A 20,762-nucleotide genomic window follows, 5' to 3' on the forward strand; every position below is an offset into this window, starting at 1 on the left:
CTTATGAAAAAACATCAAAAATTTTGAAAGCTTTGGCGTCTTAGTATATCTTTTTGTATCATAGATTCTATTGGTTTATTTACAGACAAGGTCTCATGTAGCCTAGGCTGGCCCCTTGCTACATGGCAGAGAGTGACGTGCACTCCTAATCCTCCTGCCTCTACCTCCAAGTACTAAGGTTACAGGCCTGGGCATGGTTATCCCTGGTTTACAGTGTATCCTGGAGTCTAGTGACTGACAGGCAGGCATCCTCCAACCAAGCCAACCTGCCCAGCCTGGTCTTTATCTACAGAATATTTGTGTTTGTGTTAGGTTAATCCTTCGACACTTTGTATTCCTGATGTATCTATGACATATTTTTCAATCAAGTCCTGCTTCTGCTACTCCTGTAAACAACTCTAATGAAACTCACTGGGTCTTACAGAGGGGCGGGGTGGGAGGGAGAGGGAGAGAAAGAAAGAGGGAGAGAAAGAGAGGCAGGCCTAGGTTTGGAAGAAAGATCTAACAAGGAGAAAGGAGATGGGGACACTTAAGGATAAGGAAGATAAATATGAAAATAGATTGTGTACCTGTATGAAAGTGATGTAATGAAGCCCATGATTACATACAACTAACATAGGCCAATGAAAAATCTAAGAGATTTCCATTACTGTTCCTTTTTGGTGGGAGGACTTTACAGTAACTATTGGGTTTGGTGGTAGGTAGATGCCAGCCGTAGGAGGCCCCCTGCTAAACCCTTTCATTTAGGTCTTAAACTTTTTTGTTTTGTGTTCAGTATTTCATCTTTTAAGACATAGTGTCATAAAGTTTAGGATGGATTGGAGCTAGCTATGTAGGCCAGGGTGACCTTTAACTCCAGACGCCCCCCCCCCCCTACACACACACACACAGCGCCCCGCTGGGATTACAGGCACATGTGGTTTGGTTCACCTGGCCTGGTTCTAATACTCTGTTTCTGCATAAACAAATCACATGACCCGTGTCAACGACAAATTTGTCTTTACCCACAAAAAAATTGTATGATCTCCTTGTTTGTCTGAGGTCTCAAAAAATAAAAAATAAAACAACAGCACACTGTCTGTTTCCCGTTGAAAGGAAGGTATGCTTGTGTGTGAGAAAGTGCCTTGCCTGTGACTTTGATCGTCTTATTCAGATATGATTTGAAAGCCTGGCTTGTGAAGGCATTATTTATAATCCCTGGATAGCTAGATCTCCGATTTTAACATTTTATAGTCCCATGCAATTGAAAAAAGACAAAATATTTCGAATAGTGACTCATGGGAATGTAGAAATGTTGGCGAGGAAAAATACTCCTTAATCAGGACACCATCTAGACAGCATGCAGGTGCGTCCCGGACAAGTGACAGGAGAGTCATGGTGGTGGAGCGCTTAGAAAGCTTGTTGCTCGAGTAACCCTGCATGTCTGACTGCAAAGAACAACCTTGCGAGCCAACACTCCTGTCTCAGGGCATCCACCACTTTTATTTATTTACTTTCTTATAGCATAGAAACCAGCCGGCTGTCCTTCTTTATATTCAGCCCCAGGTAACAGAAGCTGTGAGCACCATAAAACTCACACAGCACCATAAAACTCACACAGCACCATAAAACTCACACAGCACCATAAAACTCACACAGCACCAATGTCAGCCATCCAGCACTCGATCAAAAAGTCAAGTTCTCTCTCTCTCTCTCTCTCTCTCTCTCTCTCTCTCTCTCTCTCTCTCTCTCTCTCTCCCCCCCCCCCATTGTTGTTTGTTTGGTTTTGTGCGTTTGGTTGGTTGGTTTTGGTTTTGGTTTGGCAGGATCTCTCTATGTAGCCCTGGCTGTCCTGGAACTCACTATGTAGACCAGACCTCCCAAGCATTGGGTGTTAAAAGTGCACACCACCACACATGGCATAAGTGAACTTCCAAACTTTCAAAACAATAAATGTTGTGGATAACTTGTTTATTAAAAATCAACCTGACACGTCCCCCCTTCTCTCTTAAAATTCTGGCCCAGGCTGAGGAGATGGCTCACTGGGTGAGAGCACTTGCCTTGCAGACTTGAGGACTGACACTCATGAAAAGCCAGGATTCGCCATGGCTGCTTGTGACTCCAGCCTTGTGGGGAAGGTTGTTGAGATAAGAGGATCAGTGGGCTTGCTGGCCATCATCCTAGCTCCAGGTTCAGTGAGGGTGCCTGTCTCAAAGGAATAGTGCAGACGGGGAGAGAATGGGGCACCCAGTGTTCTCCCCCAGTCTCCAAACATGCCTCGCTCACATGCAAAAGCACCAACTGCATGCATACACAAAACAGACAGACACACAGGAAGGTAAAGTTCTCCACTTAGTTGTATTCAGAAGACTGAGAAACAAGCCCTTTACATTCTAATGTAGAGGCACCCGGTTGTGTAAGACTTTCTGCTAGTAAACACACACCTGGAGAATTAATAAGCTTCCGGATAAGACCAACTGGGATGAAGATGGCAGAGAGAGAGAGACCCACTTGTTGTTATTTAACATGGAAGCCCTGTCTATGTATAAACTTTAAAAGTAAAACATCTCGTTAACACTCTTTTGTTTTGCTATGTCTTTTTATAATAACAAATAGTTTTTTTTTCTTTTTTTTCGGAGCTGGGGACCGAACCCAGGGCCTTGCGCTCGCTAGGCAAGCGCTCTACCGCTGAGCTAAATCCCCAACACCATAACAAATAGTTTTGATCTGTAGAAATATGTTTTTTTATTTCCCCAAAAGTGTTCACTATTAGGCAAGTTATAATCTAATTGAAACCTGAGATAAATTTCTGTTTGTCTCCCCCCCCCCACCCCCTTTTTTTAATTGATGATGATCTTTGAGAAGAAAAGACAATGGTTGTTTTGTCAATTTGGATCCCAAATCTTTCTGAGTTTAATTTCAGTTTATCTAATTTGACCAACTGTAACTTGACTCTTGTCCACATGACAGATTGGTGGGAGCTTGGAATTTGGTGCTTTAGTTCACGTTAGTTTGTGACTTTGGCCTCTAGAATTCTATGGCAAGAGTCAGAAATTATTAAGAAAAAAATAGCAAGGGAACCTATAGCTATCTGAGGAGCCACTGGTGCTGGTAGCGGCAGAAGTCACTCTCCTTTGAGGTCATGGCCAATAGGGAGTGGTTCATGTTCCCTGTGATAGCCACACAATCCTCTCCCATGGACAGCAGCAATCTGACTCTGGGCCTTATTAACAACAATAAGAAAGACAGGGCAACGGGAGGGAGGAGGGATGGGTGTCCTTGGGGAAGGTAGAGAGGGGTGGTGTTGGCTGGGCATGATCAATGTACATCGTACATAAGTATAAGAGTGTCAAAGAATTAACAACATTATTAAAAAGGCAGGAAAACAACATTTATCAGAAGTCATATTAAAACCTAGATATGATAAACCACTAGCCATTCACCCTTTCTATAAAAATGTGTACATGAAGTGCCCTGCCTTCACGCTGATGACCCTTGCTCTACTCTTCACCAGAGTGCCTGTCTGCATTTATGCCTTTGACTGAACAGACTGTACTTGGTGTGGTCATGACACATTATGTCCTGCTTGCCAGGACAAACCAGGTGGGGCCCAGGACAGAGGACACAGAAGAAAGAGAACACAGAAGAACCCTGCCCATCAGACACTGCAGTTTCCAAGGTGTCTAAACACACACAGACATCTGCCCCGAACACAATGTAACAGATAAACTCTTAGTAAATACTGACACCACTCCCCGCCTTGTGCTAGAAGAGCCCTTCACAGAAAACGAGTGGAAAGCAAGGTCTCATGCAAGTTGGCCATGTTGCAGTCTAAAGAATGTCTTGACCACTTTAGCTAAGCATAGAACATGTTTGAGCCACAGTAGAATCCAATTGTTCAGTTCTGAGTTTAGATAGTTAGGTAACTTTTTTTTTTGCAGTGAGAGAAATAATAATAATAATTTATCAAATGTGATTCCAATGAGCATGTTTCTCTTACTTTTCTGACTACCACCTGAAAATGTGTTCCCATCATTGTGCCCCCAGGGAAAAAAACGATCGCATGGTGGATACAATAGAATTTGATGGCTGAAGACAGACCAGGTAAGGTAGTGATGGATGGCATTCTAACCTTTTGCCTTTTGCCAGTTAACTTGATTGGTTATTGATCAGCTGGGTGGCTGACCTTTGTTCTGGAAACTGGGGCAGCTGTGACAAGCAAAATTGGTGGAGCACTTTTAATTAAGGAAATAATAAACGTGTTTTGCCTTGGAGTCATCCTTCTCCCTGTCTCCAAGGCTCCCATCAGGCTGGATACCTTCACGATGCCACCCCCCCCCCTTTTTTGCTGTACAGGTTACCATGGCTGGGATAGCTGTGTCCAGGTTTTAGATGTGTAGATGGCTCCTACTAAAGCACTGTTGTTTTGAGTCACCATTCTCTTAGTGAGAACTGTCTTGCTCTCCTATCTATTGCTTCCCGTGCCTCAAGTAAAACTCTCCTCTCTTTTACTCCCTCTGGAATCTAACTTCTCCCCCATGCATGCTGTCCAAGACCAGAAAGGACACAGTCCACATCACGATAGAATGGTATTATTAGATCTTCTGCCCCTAAGTTCTAGGAAAGAGGAAAGGCTCGAAAAAGGCAATGGTGGAGAAGGTAACTTCTAACAGTCTTCAAACCCTGACTCCCTGGCCTGATCTTCCTCCACAGTGCTGGTTGCATTTCCTCTCCTGGAAAGTCAAGTTAGGAGAGATCGGCCCCAGTTTCTGCTTGCCTCAAGACAGAAAGCTGGTCAGAAGAACTAGAATAAGATCCAGCTTTGTCAGAGTCCCTTCCTCTGGCAAAGGTCCTATTGATTCCACTCACCACCACCACCACCACCTCCACCATCAGTACCACCATCACCATTACCACCACCACCTCCACCATCACCACCACCACCACCACCACCACCACCACCTCCACCATCAGTACCACCATCACCATTACCACCACCACCATCAGAACCACTACCACCACCATCACCTCCTCCACCACCCTGGCCACCATCACCATCACCACCACCCTGACCACCACCACCCCATCATCACCGCTACCCAGCACCCAGGAAGTCCTTTTTCTCTGCCTCACATTCACAATCTCCCTCTGCCTAGACACCCCATTTGAGCCACTAGCTTCCCAAGCATCATATTCCTAAAGAGTCTGAATTTAGCCCCAAGGCCTGACCCTAGATTGGGTAAAGTGTCCCTTCTACGTATCCCTTTAATAGCCTGTTTCTGTGAAAGCTCATGTTTTATTAACATCTTTATTGTTATATAAGAGATATAGGAAAGTATATGGTAGTGTACTCCTATAATTCCAGCACTTGGGATCCTGAGACAGAAAAATTACCATGAGTTCAAGGCCAGCCTAGGCTACATAATGAGTTCTAGAAGAGTCTGGGATGTAGATTGAACCCTGTCTCAAAAATCCAGCCAACCAACCAACCAACCAACCAACCAACCAAACAACCAACCAAACAACAAAACAAACAAACAAACAACAAAACAAACAAACAAACAAACAAACCTGCATGTGCTGAGGCTGGGGAGATGGCACGGTGGTTAAGAACATTGGCTGATCTTCTAGAGGACCCAGGTTCAATTCCCAGCACCCACATGGCAGCTTATAGCTTTCTGTACTCCAGCTCCAGGGGATCTAACACTCTACTTTGACGTCCATAGGCACCAGGCATGCACATGGTACATAGGAATATACAGAGGGGAAATCCTGTATACATAAAATAGCATAGAAAGTGCACATGCTATAGGTTCACAGCCCGATCCTGACAAAATAGCAAAAAGCAAAGTGGTACCCAACGACCGTCCTCAGCACAGATCCTCTTGGCCATAGGATATTTGCTCTGAGAATAAACCACATCCTTGCTTCCAAATCAGCTCACCCTGTTTTCCTGCTTGTAATGTTTATTTAAGCCAAGCCACACGCTTTCCATTTTGTCTGTGAGATTTCTTTCCTGATGCTTCGAGGCGTGGTTCTTCTCTGTTGTATAGTATTCTACTATATGACAGCCATTGCCTCATTCCCTCTATTATTAGTGTCAATTTTGGAGTGCTCTATCTTTGAGCCAACATATCCAACACTGCTATGAATGTTATTAGAGTTTTTAATTTTTTTTATTTTTTTCTCTTTCCTCCCTGAAACCAGTGGGCCACCAGTTATATACACATTCATCTTGTTCATACTGATGAACACGTTTCTAAGATGGTTGCCTAGTTTACCTCTACAGTGTATGTGGTTTTGCCATTGTATTTCACCAGTCACCAATAGAATAGTATCTACAGAACTTCTCCCTTCTCTCCATCTCTTTGGCCACTATAATACAAGATGGCGCCTTTGCTGGGTTGACTAATTTGGTGAGATCTCAGGGAAACAGCCAACAAGAGCGTATCTGTTTTCTACCTCAGGCAGCATGGACAGACTTGGTGAACCGAGTGCCATGACTTGACGTTGGCTCAGGACTGACTGGCAGATTACCTTCCTACATGGTTTCCTGACCTTGATGTTGCTGGATTAGTGAAGGAAGAATAAATCAAACACAAAGCCCACACGGGGTCAGAGCACAATGGGACTAACACATGACTAGTCCTGTCTCAACCGGCACCAAACTCACGTCCCAGGAAAGTTTCCAGAACTCCTGTTGGTGAGTGAGACTCTTAGGGAGTCCCCTGTCCCAGAGCTCATGGGGGCCTCAGGACTTCCCCAGTTCCCTTGATTCCACATTCATCACCTCCCATGTGGTTACAGGTGAGCATCATGTCATGTCTCCTCAAGGACACGGCACATTGTTCAAGGAGAATGACCTAACTCACATTGAAGCATAGGGGATCAAAAATTGCTTCAAGGGGCTGGGGATTTAGCTCAGTGGTAGAGCGCTTGCCTAGGAAGCGCAAGGCCCTGGGTTCAGTCCCCAGCTCCGGAAAAAAGAACCAAAAAGAAAAAAAAAATTGCTTCAAATCCAGAGCTGAGCAGACACAGCAGGGGAACTATGAAGAACTGTTCCCTTTCTCTCTTCTTCCTTCCTCCCTTCCTCCCTTCCTCCCTTCCTCCCTCCTTCCCTCCCTTCCTCCCTCCTTCCCTTCCTCCCTCCCTCCCTCCCTTCCTCCCTCCCTCCCTCCCTTCCTCCCTCCCTCCCTCCCTCCCTCCCTCCCTTCCTCCCTCCCTCCCTCCCTCCCTCCCTCCCTTCCCCCATTCTCTTTTGAACCATGGAATCTCTCTATACACAGTCCAGACTCCACGCTGCTGCCTCCTAAGTGTGAGGATGAGGAGTGCGTTCTGCCACACCTCAGCCACTTTGTCCCCTCTTCTACCTCAGTGGCTGAGCCTCTAGGAACACGTTGGCAGGGACATGCCCCACTCTCGTAGATAAGTGATACCTCCGCACATGTCGTATTTGGCATCAGAATACTTAGCAAATATTTGCCGTTTGTCCATTGATCTCTTGTTCCTTCTTTACTGCCCTGTTCCTGTCTTGTTCCCTTCCCACACAACTGGGTTGATCCAATCTCTCATTTGCTTGATAGCACTTGGCACACCTCCAGCATATTTCAGTTCTGGATAAATTCATATCTGTGTGAAGTGATTGACTATATCCCGATAAACCAGATTTCCAACTAAGGAAAAAGAAAGAAAATAAAATAACTAAAGAAACAGACTAACAAAAAGCCTTCAGGTCAGGTATGATGGCACATGCCTAAGATTCTAGTACTTGACAGGGGAGGCAGGAGTTCAAGGCCATTATGCATGACATGTTCGAGGCCAGCTTTGAGCTATATGGGATCTCATCTTTCAAAAGGCAAAGAAGGTCAGAATTAATGGAGCAGGCCTTTAATTCCAGCACTCAAGAGACATGTATCTTGGGGTTGGGGATTTAGCTCAGTGGTAGAGCGCTTGCCTAGGAAGCGCAAGGCCCTGGGTTCAGTCCCCAGCTCCGAAAAAAAGAACCAAAAAAAAAAAAAAAAGAGACATGTATCTTGAGTTTGAGGCCAGCTCGGTCTATATCACAGCCAGAACTACATAGATTTTTATCTCAAAAATCAAACAAACAAAAAAAAAATAGAAAGCAAACATCAAAAAAAAAATTAAAAACCCAAGCAAAAGACACTTTCTAATTTATAACTGGGTCCTCTGGGAAACCAATGAGATCATAGACCTTGGCCTCTGAGGACAATGTAAACATTTTTTGTTGGAGGGATAGTTTGTAACTGTTGTTGCCAATGAGAATGTAGAGGGGGGGAGCAAGTCCTCTGACCAAAGCAGGCAGCATGGTTTCCCTGGAAAACAGTCCGGGATTTTTTTGTTGTTTGGGTTTGGTAAGGAATTTAATGTGCAGCTAATGCCTAATACAACTGCACCATGCACTCTGCAGGCCTGGGAGCTGGCAGTCTTCTTCCCATTGAATGCTACTCTGCCAGCACATTCCATCAAACGTGATGGATAAGGGAAGCCAAAGGTTTGCCTGACTCTAGAAGCCTTGAAGGTCAGGGTGCAGGCAGGGGCTCTAAGTGGAGGCCTTCAATGAGTCGGAAGAGGGGAAAGGTCACAGCTTCTCCTTGGGGGAACTGTATACAAATGGGGAGGGCAGATGAAAAGGTGCAGGTGACAACAGCAGGATCCATTGGGCATCCTTGAAGTGCTAAGCATTGGTGTCAAAGGTCCAGAAGACTGGGGTTTGAGAGGATCCCCTAAGAGTATTAATTTCCAGTGGGACAGACCTTGGAGGAGGGCTCTGCCGGACAGACTCACAACCTGGTTGCCCTTGAGATGCTAGCTCCCACTGGTTTAGGCAGGAACTGTTTCTTTCGCCCATTCCGGGAGAGCGTGTTGGGAACATGGGCATTTGTGACATGAATGTGCCCTCTTTGGTGGCACTCTATACTATTGCCCAGATTACCTTTCAGCAAACAGAGTCTGCAGCCCTGACAGAAAGCAACAACCTGTATCATGTCTCTAAGCATTCAGAGCCCAGCCCCACTTCCTCATATTTGCTTAAAGAATTACCTGTCACTTGATAAGCCCAATGTGAGGACAAGCCGTCCACAGGACCTCACGAGACAGTCAAACACAGGGAACATGATGTGATATACAATGTATGACCTTATTGCATTGTTTGGATGGATTGATGACTGGCAGCACAAAATACTGGGGGTAAAGGTAGAATATGTTCTCAGTGCTGGAGGAGATGCAAGCCAGGCCTTCACGTGCTAGCAAAAGTCCTCCACCAGAAGTTATGAGGCCAGCCTTGGCAAACTACCACCTGCCTCCCACCCACCTCCGAGGGCCCTGAAGTAAGGAAGCCACCCAATCCGTAATCCCCCTGCCTCTCCCAAGTGACAGAGATGGAAAGTGTGTGCTACTATCCCGAGCTTACCGAAATTATCTTCAAACTGATCCATTATTTCCCCCGTCCTAAATCCAGTTTACCGAAACATAACAAAGTTAAACAAGTGACACAATTTGTGCAAATAGTTTTCAAGATTTTATTGCAAACCAAAATTGGTTTCACCGCACACAAAAAAAGTTGTGTGGTGAGTAGGGGGGAGTGTACATGTTATAACCATGTTAATTACAGGACATTAAAATGATGGTTTACAAATAAGCCTGTAAGTTTAAATATCTAGTGTTATAACCCAATGTACAGACTTTCTTTACACACAATAATCAGGAATGCAAAAGAAAATGAACAAAGGTTGGGGGGAACCATAAATAATGCCCATTTTGCAGGTGACATTTTAAACAATGAAACACCAATGGCTCTGACTGACAACTGGGGCATTGGTCCATAAAAACCCTTTCTAAAAATAGAAATATTTGTAGCAGCAATGCTTCCCTCAAGCATCTGGATGCTCGTCACTGCAAGACCGTTTCAATAGGTTTTAGTTATTATATCTTACAAAAAAAAAAACAGTCTGCGCATAAATTTATCTTCCAAATGTGGAAGAAACAAACAATGTCCCACATTGTAGTGTCCTGCAAGTGTCACATTGATGCTTACAACAAAACTGTCTGTGATCAGGCATAGCACTCACACTAACTGCACACATGGGAAATACGCAAGGGTTGGGAAAAAAAACGAAACAAAAAACAAAACAAAAAAAACAAACAAAAACTGGACACTCTGCGATAGGAAAAGCTTTGGAGCTAACACAATCTCAGAAAAGGCACATTGCAGAATATTCTTGATCACAGCTCAGACCTGCGGAGATCCCTCTTAGACCTGCATCTTCCTTCTCACTGAGACCAAGGTGCGTCTCAGGCGGCACTCTCAAGCTCCTTTAGAGCTAGCACCACGTTGGAAGGAAGAAAAGAAATGAAGACCTCACTAGCTCACTGAGAGGAGGATGTGCTCTTCGGAAAGCTTCCGGAAAGCTTCCGCGTCAAGCCGCGTGCAGCGCCCGGCAGGCGGGACTGCCAAGCTTCCTGGTGTGCAAATTTCTCTTCTAAGATGTTCTGTCAGCTGGTAACTCCACCAAAGGCTAACTAAAACACTTTAGAAAAACGCTGAGGAAATCCTTCGGAACCATCCTGGGAGCTTTCAGAGGAAGGAGTCCATAGGAGGGGCATAGGAGAAGCCAAGGAAGGCTTCCGCGGCTTCTTTCACACTGGCTGTGACAAGGATGCTGTCAGGGGATCGCCCGATGGAGCTGGGGACCGGCTCCTCAGTAAACTCGGGATCAAAGTGCCGAAGGTCACTGGGCCCGCTCTGTCAAAAGAAGGGGAAGTACACTCAGCATTAAAGAGGTCACAGGGCAAAGGGCAGGAGTCCTTAAGTCCTATACCCTCCACTATGAACTTAACTCTAAAGGTTCCAAAGTTTAGAAAGATATCGTTGATTACAAAGTTTCACTATGTATCCTAGGCTGGCCTCAAACTCCTTATCCTGTTTTAGTCCTGAGGTACAGATATTACAGATATATGTTACTAGGACTGGAAACGATAATAAATGCATTCATATTCACTGAACGAATTTGGGATAAAAACATACATAAAATAATTCTCCTCTGGGATGATGGGTCAATAGATAGATGGTAGCTGCTATTTGTTTCTCCAAATTCTGACAGAAAAGAAACCTTCTGGGTCTCACTATTCTTACACCAGAAACAGACACTTACCACATTTGGGTTAAATGGGGGCGTGATCTTCTTATTAATGAGATCATCCCAGTTAATCAAAGAGAAGAAAATATGACTCTTAATCTCCATCTGTTAAAAAGAAACAGATTCATTTAGATGCGGGAGAACTCTAATATAAGGTCATGAGGTCAAGGTTTCTTCCCCCAAGGTCCCGTGACAGCAGGACACTCACAAAGTCATCCTTGGCACCCAGCCTCTTGGTCCGGTCCTTCTGCAGGAGGCCCTCCAGCAGGTGCCTTGCTGAGTTGGTGATATTTGGTTTCAGCTGGAGAGGCTTGTTCAGAATATTGTCATACATCTCGGCTGTGTTCCGGCTGTAGAACGGAGGCTGGAAAAGGAAGGGAATTCCTTCAGATTCATGGGGGATCAAAAACTGCCTCAAATCCAGAGCTGAGCAGACACACAGCAGGGAAACTATGAAGGCATGAACTGTTCCCTTTGTCTCTTCTTCCCTTCTTCCTATCCTTCTCTTTTTCCCTCCTCAGTGCTTGCTAAGCTCGTATTAAGCTGGATTTGAGCTGGTCCCTTCCCTATTTTACTGTGTGTGTGTGTGTGTGTGTGTGTGTGTGTGTGTGTGTGTGTGTGTGTGTGTGTTGGGGCTAATAATACTGGAACAGGTTAAGTAAACTGTGCAGAAGACTTGGGAATGTTGCTCAGTACAATTTCCAGGGCCTACCCTAAGATTCAAACAAGACTATTGAAAAAAAAATCCAGAAGACTTTATAAAACTGTAAAATGTAAAATAATCAGTGTCTCCTTTATTAGCTTTTGATAAGGCTACTGATAAGGACAAGCCACAGTACCTAACCCTGCATGAGCAGATCCACAAAGGTTTTCTAAGTGTCACGGGCATGATTCTGTGTGTTACTCACCAGGCCATAGAGCATCTCATACAAGACAGCCCCGAGGCACCACCAGTCCACTGTCCGGTCGTACGGCTGCTTATGGAGAACCTCAGGAGCGAGATACTGAAATGACACGCATCAGAAGGAGAGGTTAGCTCTCAGAACCAAGCAGTCCTCACAGTGAGCATGTGCTTTGAAAAGACCAGAACCAGAGAACTTGCTCTGAGTGTGGGGAGTGTGGGGTGTGTGTGTGTGTGTGTGTGTGTGTGTGTGTGTGTGTGTGTGTGTATTTAGATTGCTTCTTAGTTAAAACCTCTGTACTTTTGGAGGTCTATTGGTCCCCTACGTGTATACTGATATATTTAGGGAGCAACTTGGTACCTAGTGGTACCACGAGGATGAATCTCTTATGTCATAAACAGCTAGTTGGGATAAACAGTAGCAGGAGGCCTTGGGAATACTCAGAGTGAACCAAACAAGTAGTATCTGACTTCACTGAGTTGTACTAAGGCATTGCTTGAGCGTTTATCCCTCTTTTTGAATTTAAAAGTGTTACTGCATGCGCACCTATCTCTTGGAAGGGTGTGGGTAGATGAGTCAGGAGGATGGCCTACCTCAGGCGTGCCACAGAAGGTGGACGTTGTCCCATTGTGCTCGATGTTCTCCTTGCAGAGCCCAAAGTCAGTGAGGACGATGTGTCCCTGTGAGTCTAGGAGAATATTCTCTGGTTTTAAGTCTCTGTGGGGGGAAAGGTGGTTACACAGGTTAATGTGACTTCATCACAAATCCTCCGTAAAGATTGCTAGGGGTATTAAGATTGTTAATCCACTCCCGTTCCATAGCCAATCACAGAAAGGAGCCTTTGTTAACATTGGGAGTCAAGACAACCCACAAGCTAAGGAAGCTTCAGAAGTAATCAAACCACACATATGCACATAATCACTCATTATTTTAGCCCCAGGGGCTCAAGCTGACCTCCCTCTTTCCCAGCAAGGCAATTCCAATCTTTGGCTCACCGATAAACGATGTTTAGGGAGTGCAGATAACCCAAGGCACTGGCTATTTCAGCTGCGTAGAAGCGAGCACGGGGTTCCAGGAAGCAGCGCTCCCTCTGGAGATGGTAGAACAGCTGCAAGAAACAAAGAAACCGAGGCTGAGTAAGTAGGGTCTTTTAATCAGGCCCTGACATAGAAGTCAGGAGGCAAAGCTTGTGGGAAGCGGCCTGAAATGATACTTCTTAACTATGAGTAAGTTGGTAAATTCATGGAAATGCTAATCCTCGTAATTTCTCTCCTTTGAGTATCTTACAAGCTCGTCTCAAACCCAACCAAGCAAGGCAAACAGGAGCACCTCCCCCTGGACCCCCCCCAATCAAGGTTTATATGATCAGCTTACCTCTCCGCCATTAATGTAGTCTAGGACGAAGTAGAGTTTGTCAGCAGTCTGGAAAGAGAAGTGAAGGCCCACCAGGAAAGGGTGCTTCACATTCTTCAACAGAACATTGCGCTCTGACATAATATGCTTCTCCTAGGAAGGAAGAGAAGAGATTCAGTGGGGCAAATTCAGATTTCAACAGGGTAGCAAACCACAGGGTAAAAAAAGTTCTTCACCAGGCCTGCCACCAGGTGTCACCCTTACCTCCTTCTTCTTCAAGATGGCTTTCTTCTGCAAAACTTTGACGGCATAGAATGCTTCTTCTGCCTTGTGCCTTGCTAGAAGAACCTGAAATGTCAACCAGGACAGTCATTTTTCCCATCCTCCTTGGGGAGAATATCAAAGTGAATGCATGCCTAGTTGCAAAGTTTTCAGGGTTGCACTTACCTTTCCAAAACTGCCTTTTCCGATCACTTTCAAGAAGTGGAAGTCAGAGGGTTTGGCGTGGGGATTTGAGGATGGACCCAGGTTGATTTGTTGAGAGGGACTTGGCTAGAAAACAAGGCGGTCATCCTTTAATACATAAGCTGCACACAGCCTTACTGTTAACACATAAAATACTTTATGAAATACGCCTTTCAAAGCCTCACAGTGACTCAGTACTTAAACATTTGACTGACCACTACATATAATTTCTCCTCCAGCAGACAAGATATACTTACAGGAGGTGAGGGGTTGGCGTTCATAAGTTCGGGCTCCTGAGGTTGGGAGATTTTCAAATAGGATTGAACTTCAGGGCTGGAGATTAAAGGGCTGTTTTAGAAACTTAATTCACCACCAGAGGGCACACATACATAAAAGTTCTATTTCTGACTCAACCGTTCGGTATTTAAACTGAAAACATCAGAATGAATTACTTCCAAAAACCCATAAGGAAAACAAACCAGTTAAATGCAAATTAAGGTTTGTTTGTTAAGGGGACATGGATTTTGGTTAAGCATTCTCAAGAATTAATCTTACTAATGTTTAAAATGTTTTAAATAAGCAAAATGCTCAATACCAGAAGAGATCTACCATGGAGGAAAGACTTCAGCTCCCCCACCCCCTCGCCACCGTGAACAAGTTTTAGCTGCTAGTAAATTTAAACGATTCTTTCAATTTTCCCCAATAACCCAAAACTTACTGTTTGCATGCATAGGAGTTGTTGGCAAGCTTCTGAATAAAATCGTTCAGGCCCATCCTTCTCTGTTTCATGAAAGCTGTAATTTAAAGAGAGAGAGAAAAGAAGGGGGTTAGGCAGTTCTGCAACGTCCGACGCCACACGCTAATCTGATCCTGAACCTTCAAAACCCCGGATCATTTCCACGGCGCCTCTCCTACACAAGTCTGGTGCTTTTCCAGCACTCACCGATGAGGATTGCTACCATTCCCCTCATTCTGGAGTAGGTGAGGGTACTTCGAGCAGCCTCGGTTTTGACGGTCATCGCCCCGATATTTGGAAAGTGTCCAAAGAGACTAAAGGAGCAGTGAGACCCGCTTAGCCAACAGTGAGCTCCGGCTCTGCGACCGACTTTATAAGCCCTGAGCCTCCAGGGGGCGGGGCAGGCGGGACCAGGAAGCCACTCGGGGCCCCGCCCACAACAAGGCCCCGCCCGCCGGCCCGCCCGGTCCCAGCCACCCAGCAAGCTGTAGACCGAGTTGCGGGAAGATGGGCGAGTTGCTGCCGTGTCCTGAGCGATTCGTGCCAGTCGCCCCAGGCAGAACCGAGGCTTCCACAGGCTGCGCGAGCAGGACCCTGCCGGGATGCACTCTGCCTCCGTCCGCCTGGGCCGGAGGAAGGAACCGGAGGGGTGGAGAGCCTCGGTGATTTTCCATTTCCTCTCCCGTGCTGCCCGAGTGGACACCGCAATGCACGGCTCACCGCTCACCTCTCCCCCCTCTCTCTCTCCTCCTCGGTGCCCTGTCCCCAGCCCAGCGCGCAGCCTCCAGGTTCCCCCGCTGTACTCCGCCCTGATCTCCGCGGACCCGGAGTCCGGGCGAGCCGGGCGGCAGCACTTACCCAGTCCGCTTAGCAGGACGGACTCGCTCCTTTTCTGCGCCTCCACTCGCTTTTTGTGGCGGGGCCGGAGCAGGGACTCGAGCCGAGCCCGAGCCAGCGCGCCCTGCATCTCGCCCATGGCCGCGAACCGAGGGGCGCTCAGCGGGCGACAGCGACCGGGCGAGCACTGACGTTTCCTTGAAGGAGCCGCCGTGACTCAGGCCGGCAAGATTTCCTGCCCCAGTCCCAAAACAAACAAATGGCCCTTGTGCACGGCCGAGTCGCTTCCGAAAACGCCTTTTTTGTGCTTTTGGCCAAAACCAAGCAAGACTGAAAAATCCCAGAACTTGGAAGAGGAGGAAGGAAGGCTAGAGCGGGGCGGGGGGGGGGGGGTCAGGAATGTGTAGGGGAGGGGGCGGAAATAAGTCTCTGCGCTACAAGAAAAAAAAAAGTACAATCTTCATTTCACTTTTTTTTCCAACTAATCTCCGAGAACATTCTGTCCTTTCCGCATAAATTTTGAGCCTTGCAAATTTTAATCCTAGCCATGCCAAGAACACGTGAGGAGGTGGCAAGTTAAGAGGGAGCAGGGGCTTTTCTCCGGGGCCGACCTGGAGTGACCCTTGCGCAGTCAATACCCTTGCCCTGATGCCTGCCCCTCTCTCAAAAGAAATCTGCAAGATTGCATTGCATTGTCTTAAACCTCGTCCGTTTTTCCTTTGGGCTACCTGATGGCTGATCCAGGTAGACTTAATTATATATTATTGCTTGGTTTTTTGCAAGTTCATATAACTGAAGCCCGTTAACTCTTTAGATATTTGTAAGAGACTCGTCTCAAAAAGCTGGTGACAGAGGGAAGTCGCAGGAGGCAGCCTGAGTTGGGCAGGAGTGAAATGTCTTGCAGTAACCCCGCCGCTGGGGGTTGCCTGTCGCTGCAGCTTCACCGCCAACGTGGGGACGCGCGCCAGCGCTGGCCAGGAAGCCTGGAGCACCGGGTCTGGGCCAGCGCCGGGAAGGCGGCTACTTGGGCCAGTACCTGGTGCTGGCAGTGCTGTCTGCGGTAACTGCCCTGCCATGACCCCTTGATGCGAAAGGCCTAGCATTTTAGAACTGACACACTACAAAATACCAGTTGTCGGGTTAGGGAAAGCATGCGAAGCGCTTTTCCCCTCGTCTTGGGCGAGTTTGTTTTGTAGCAGCGGCCACCTCCCATCACCTAACATGATCTCTAGGCTCAGCTGCTTCTTGATTTGCTCACTTTGGACAGCTAGAGACCAGGAGAGCGGGACTCACATCTCTGGAGACAAAATTTTGCTTAGTAGACATTCTTCCAAATGCATTTAGGGTGCCTGAAATTGGCACTCCAAACTAAAACAAGGTGTAGGCGATTCCAAATCATAGCAACCAGCCCATGCCTTTTCCGTGCTTGGATTCTGCATAAACTATGAATTTGTTATTGCCAGTGAGTGCTTCCAAACCATGTGGTACCAGTCGTTTATTTAGCCCAGTCCTGCCCTGCCCCCGCCACACCTGCCTGGTAACTTCCCCTCCAGAAAAACGTTTGTTTTGAAACACCAGTTCTCCACAAAGATGTTTGCTTATTTGTTTAAAACCATTAAATCAGGAAGCCTTCCAGAGACCCTCCCGAGGATCACCTAATAATGTTAGGCGCATCCTCATGCGTCTCCATGGCATCTTTGTCTTATCCACCCCATCCAAACTACAGAACTCAAAACACGAACCTTTCCAAGGGGATCTTAAGGCCTCCTCTCTCATTCTTCACAGTGCTGCAGAGGTGAAGGCTGGGGTTACTTTACCAAGGGAGGTCGCAGGAAGAGCTAGTTACAGAAAGAGTTAGCTTGGAGGCTATGTGCCTCTGACAGGACTGGAAGTAACAAAATGACAAGTCCAGTCAGAGGCTGCTTACTATTGCAGTTCTGTTCCGAGTCCCGCTTTATATCTAAAGGGAATTTACATACAGGAAGGGAGCAAGCTGCAAAGTTCAACACTGGGCTATTTATTCTTGCAACATCATCCAGAAAATTACAGTCATCAGCGTCCTAGGCTTATTTCACCAGCAAGACATACAAGAAATGTAACTTAACTGATTATCACCACAAATCAGTCCAGAAAAAAAATTTAAAACACATGCTCAGGGTCTGGTCTCCCAGGGAAGCTGGCATGCATTCCAAAAGGAACACGGAATTCAAGTCAGAGGCCTCCAAGTGCAATAAAGAGAAAGCTCAACCATATATTTGTGGTTGGAACAGAAAGGGACGGATTTGGATGTGCCGCTTCCTCTCCGTGCCCGGAATGGTCAGCGATTGGAGACGGATGGTCTGCTAACCTTATCATTTAACAGAGAGGGAATCAAGTTGTTGAGACTGGCTTTTCTTCCAACCGGACACCTGATGGGTGGAGCAGGCGCCCCCAGTTCTGTCCCAGCAACCTACTAAGACTTCCGAACAGGAAGGTGACACACAGCGGTGTAGGGAGGAGCGAGTTTGGAGGGATTGTGCGATGCTCCTGTTAACAGCACGGGCTTGTCGCTGCCCCTTGGCAGCTATTCAACCACTTGATCTAGTCTTCCTTCCTTGGTCCAGGTAGTCCTGCTACCGAGAGGTTATCGGCTGGCCACTTCCCAGAGCCTCCCTCCTGGGTAAGTCGAACTTGCCTGGCTGACTCAGTGGAAGTGCAGGCTAGAGGGCGATCGAGTTCTCTGGGAGAACTCCAGAAGGTCGGATTGCCCTGGAGCTTTAATGTGTCCCAGGGCAAGGCCCTGCAGTTCTTCCCGCAGCCAGAAAGCGCAGAGCTTTGGTGGGAGGCTGGCTTAAAAACCAGCCCAAACTCTCAAGCCAGTGGCCTTACAAGTATGGGTCAGTATGGGTAAAATGACAACCAAGACTCCAATGGAACTGGTTTACCAAGATGTAAACAGAACATATCTGTTACTATTTTAGAAAACTGCCTTGTTCCTATTGCTACTGAAAACTGGACTATACAAACGCTGAAAGATGACGGTTTAAAATAACTTAATTCAAAGCTTCACAGAGGACGACTTTTCCATATACTGGAGGAACTGGTTTGAAATGCATTATCTAGATATTCTGGTACATCTCCTCTTGAGCTCCTTTTTACTCCCCAAGTCTTGACGACCTAGATATCTCATTGATAACAAGAAAACATCATCTGGTATTGCTCCAGAACACAGATGTGCAATTTATACTTGCCGGTGATGTAAGCAGTGAACTTTCCTTGGGGAATCCTCAAAACACACAGAAACACCAGAAAAATACAATTATTATATGAGAGAGAGGGGGGGGGGAGAGAGAGAGAGAGAGAGAGAGAGAGAGAGAGAGAGAGAGAGGCTGAATTGATGAGCTTTTGTTGCTAAGAGCATGTCTTTTTATTAAAATAGTAATCCCCCAAGGGAAATTGATGACAAACGAGTTGATTCATGACAGCTATTATGGACAAGTGGTGGCTAAGCATCTATTTCTGGAGCACGGCTTCTATCCTAATTATTACCATCCATATTTGTAACTGTCAAAAGTGACGTGCATAAAGATGGGCGATGCAGGAGAAAACAAGAGACGTATACATTATCCTTAATAATGTCATTAAGAGTTGTTAAAAACCACACAGCTGCAGCTTCATTTATTATAGAGCTCCCCCCTCCCCAAGAAATGATAACGCCAATGTTCCACAAACATTCTTTCCAGAAGTTTCTAATGTTAATTGGGGAGAGAGTGGAAGAAGCCAGGAGGCTCTCCTAACTTGGAAGAATGAGAAATCTTGGTAGCAACAGGCAGGTAGGAGTCTGTGACTCTGAAAGGTCAGCTTGACTTCATCTTTGGGAGGTAGCCAGGGCACTGGCTTAGCACCATGCAATGAGCAACCAATAAAAGGTTTATAAGATATCAACAACCTTACCAGCCAGAATACAGGGAGAACACATATTTGCCTTGTGTTTAACTCTTAGTTATCTGGAAAAAATATGTTTTGGAAAGTTTCTACCTGATCACAAAAAATAATACAATGGTCTGACAACTGGGGCACTCTTTGAATCAAAATTAAATACTGTGTCTGTGTATGACCTAGCATCAAGAGACCATGACCTCACAGGAAGCCATACATACAGTTTACGTGGCTGTATGGTTATGCACTTACTTACATAAAAGGCCCCTTACCATCGAATACAATCTAATTAATCTAAACAGTGAACGGGGTTGAGGAGCCAATGCTCTCTGCCGCCCCAGCTTTAGTTGCTCCAGGGTGAATCCACTAGTGAAGCTCCCATCCCAGGAAATCTCAAAACCTGGTCTTCACCATCAAGAACACAGAACCTGGTGTTTCTTTGCAGATCCATTAAGAAATGCTTAGGAAAATTAGAACCAAGATAGACAGTAAAGGGGCTCTTTTTCACCCCTCCCTATTTACAAAGTTCACAGAAAGAAATCACCTCTCGATTTCTGGCAGATCTGTCAAACTAGGGTGAAAGCTAAAAGCCTTACTTAGCTCATAGTCCAAGTCTCTCCTCAAATCTTATCATCCTGACCCTGTAATTGTTGGAGAAGCTAATGAAGTTGAGGTCAGCCCCAGGCCACAGTGTCCTACAAACCCTGCCCACAGATGGCAGAAAGGAAAAAAAGACAACATGATAGTAATATTGTATTGGAGGACTGGAGAGTTAATTGCTTGATGTCTTTTCCTGTACACTAACAGTCTTTCACTTTGAACATATTTTTTTAAAGACACACACACACACACACACACACAGAGAGAGAGAGAGAGAGAGAGAGAGAGAGAGAGAGAGAGAGAAGCTGTCTTCAGACACAGCAGAAGAGGGCATCAGATCTCATTACAGATGGTTGTGAACCACCATGTGGTTGCTGGGATTTGAACTCAGGACCTCTGGAAGAGCAGTCAGTGCTCTTACTTTTTATGCCCCTTGCACAAGCTTAAGAGTTACAGAGAGTACAGATGGTGGAAGAGTGCCTGGTCAAATACTTAACTCTGCTTGAGGCCTGCTCTCTGCAAGAATTTACACCCTAATCTTGTCATCTGTAGAGTGGGGCTACTGATATTTCCATCCAATCAATCATGAAAAATAATGAACAAGCAAGGAGACAAAGTGGCCCACACCTTTAGCCCAGCACTCTAGAAGCAGGCAGAGGCAGGTAAGTTCTGTTAAGACCAGCACAGCCTGGTCTGCAAATTGAGACCAACTCAGACAGCCAGAGCTACACAGAGAAACTCTGTTTCGAAAACAACAAAGGCCTCAAACAACACAAACCCAGTTAGTACACAATGATTAAACCATTTGCACAGCCC

At 46.0% G+C, this 20,762-nt stretch overlaps 1 protein-coding gene across 5 annotated transcripts in view; it reads right to left on the minus strand.

The window, feature by feature from the left end:
- Nucleotides 1-9,494: 9,494 nt before the first annotated feature.
- Nucleotides 9,495-20,762, minus strand: part of Sgk1 (serum/glucocorticoid regulated kinase 1) — a 118,409-nt gene continuing 107,141 nt past the window's right edge. For 2 of the 5 annotated variants that reach the window (XM_087551590.1, XM_087551592.1), the window contains exons 4-14: nt 14,574-14,649; nt 14,113-14,188; nt 13,838-13,942; nt 13,655-13,738; nt 13,412-13,543; nt 13,033-13,145; nt 12,631-12,754; nt 12,044-12,139; nt 11,344-11,499; nt 11,151-11,240; nt 9,505-10,741 (exon numbers count right to left, since the gene is read on the minus strand). In XM_087551590.1, coding sequence (XP_087407716.1) covers nt 10,574-10,741; nt 11,151-11,240; nt 11,344-11,499; nt 12,044-12,139; nt 12,631-12,754; nt 13,033-13,145; nt 13,412-13,543; nt 13,655-13,738; nt 13,838-13,942; nt 14,113-14,188; nt 14,574-14,649 — 1,220 coding nt within the window. In that variant the 3' untranslated portion in view covers nt 9,505-10,573. 5 annotated transcript variants of the gene reach the window in all.

The sequence above is a fragment of the Rattus norvegicus genome, chromosome 1 (genome assembly GCF_021556685.1).
Source record: "Rattus norvegicus strain SHRSP/BbbUtx chromosome 1, alternate assembly SHRSP_T2T, whole genome shotgun sequence".
NCBI lineage: Eukaryota > Metazoa > Chordata > Mammalia > Rodentia > Muridae > Rattus > Rattus norvegicus.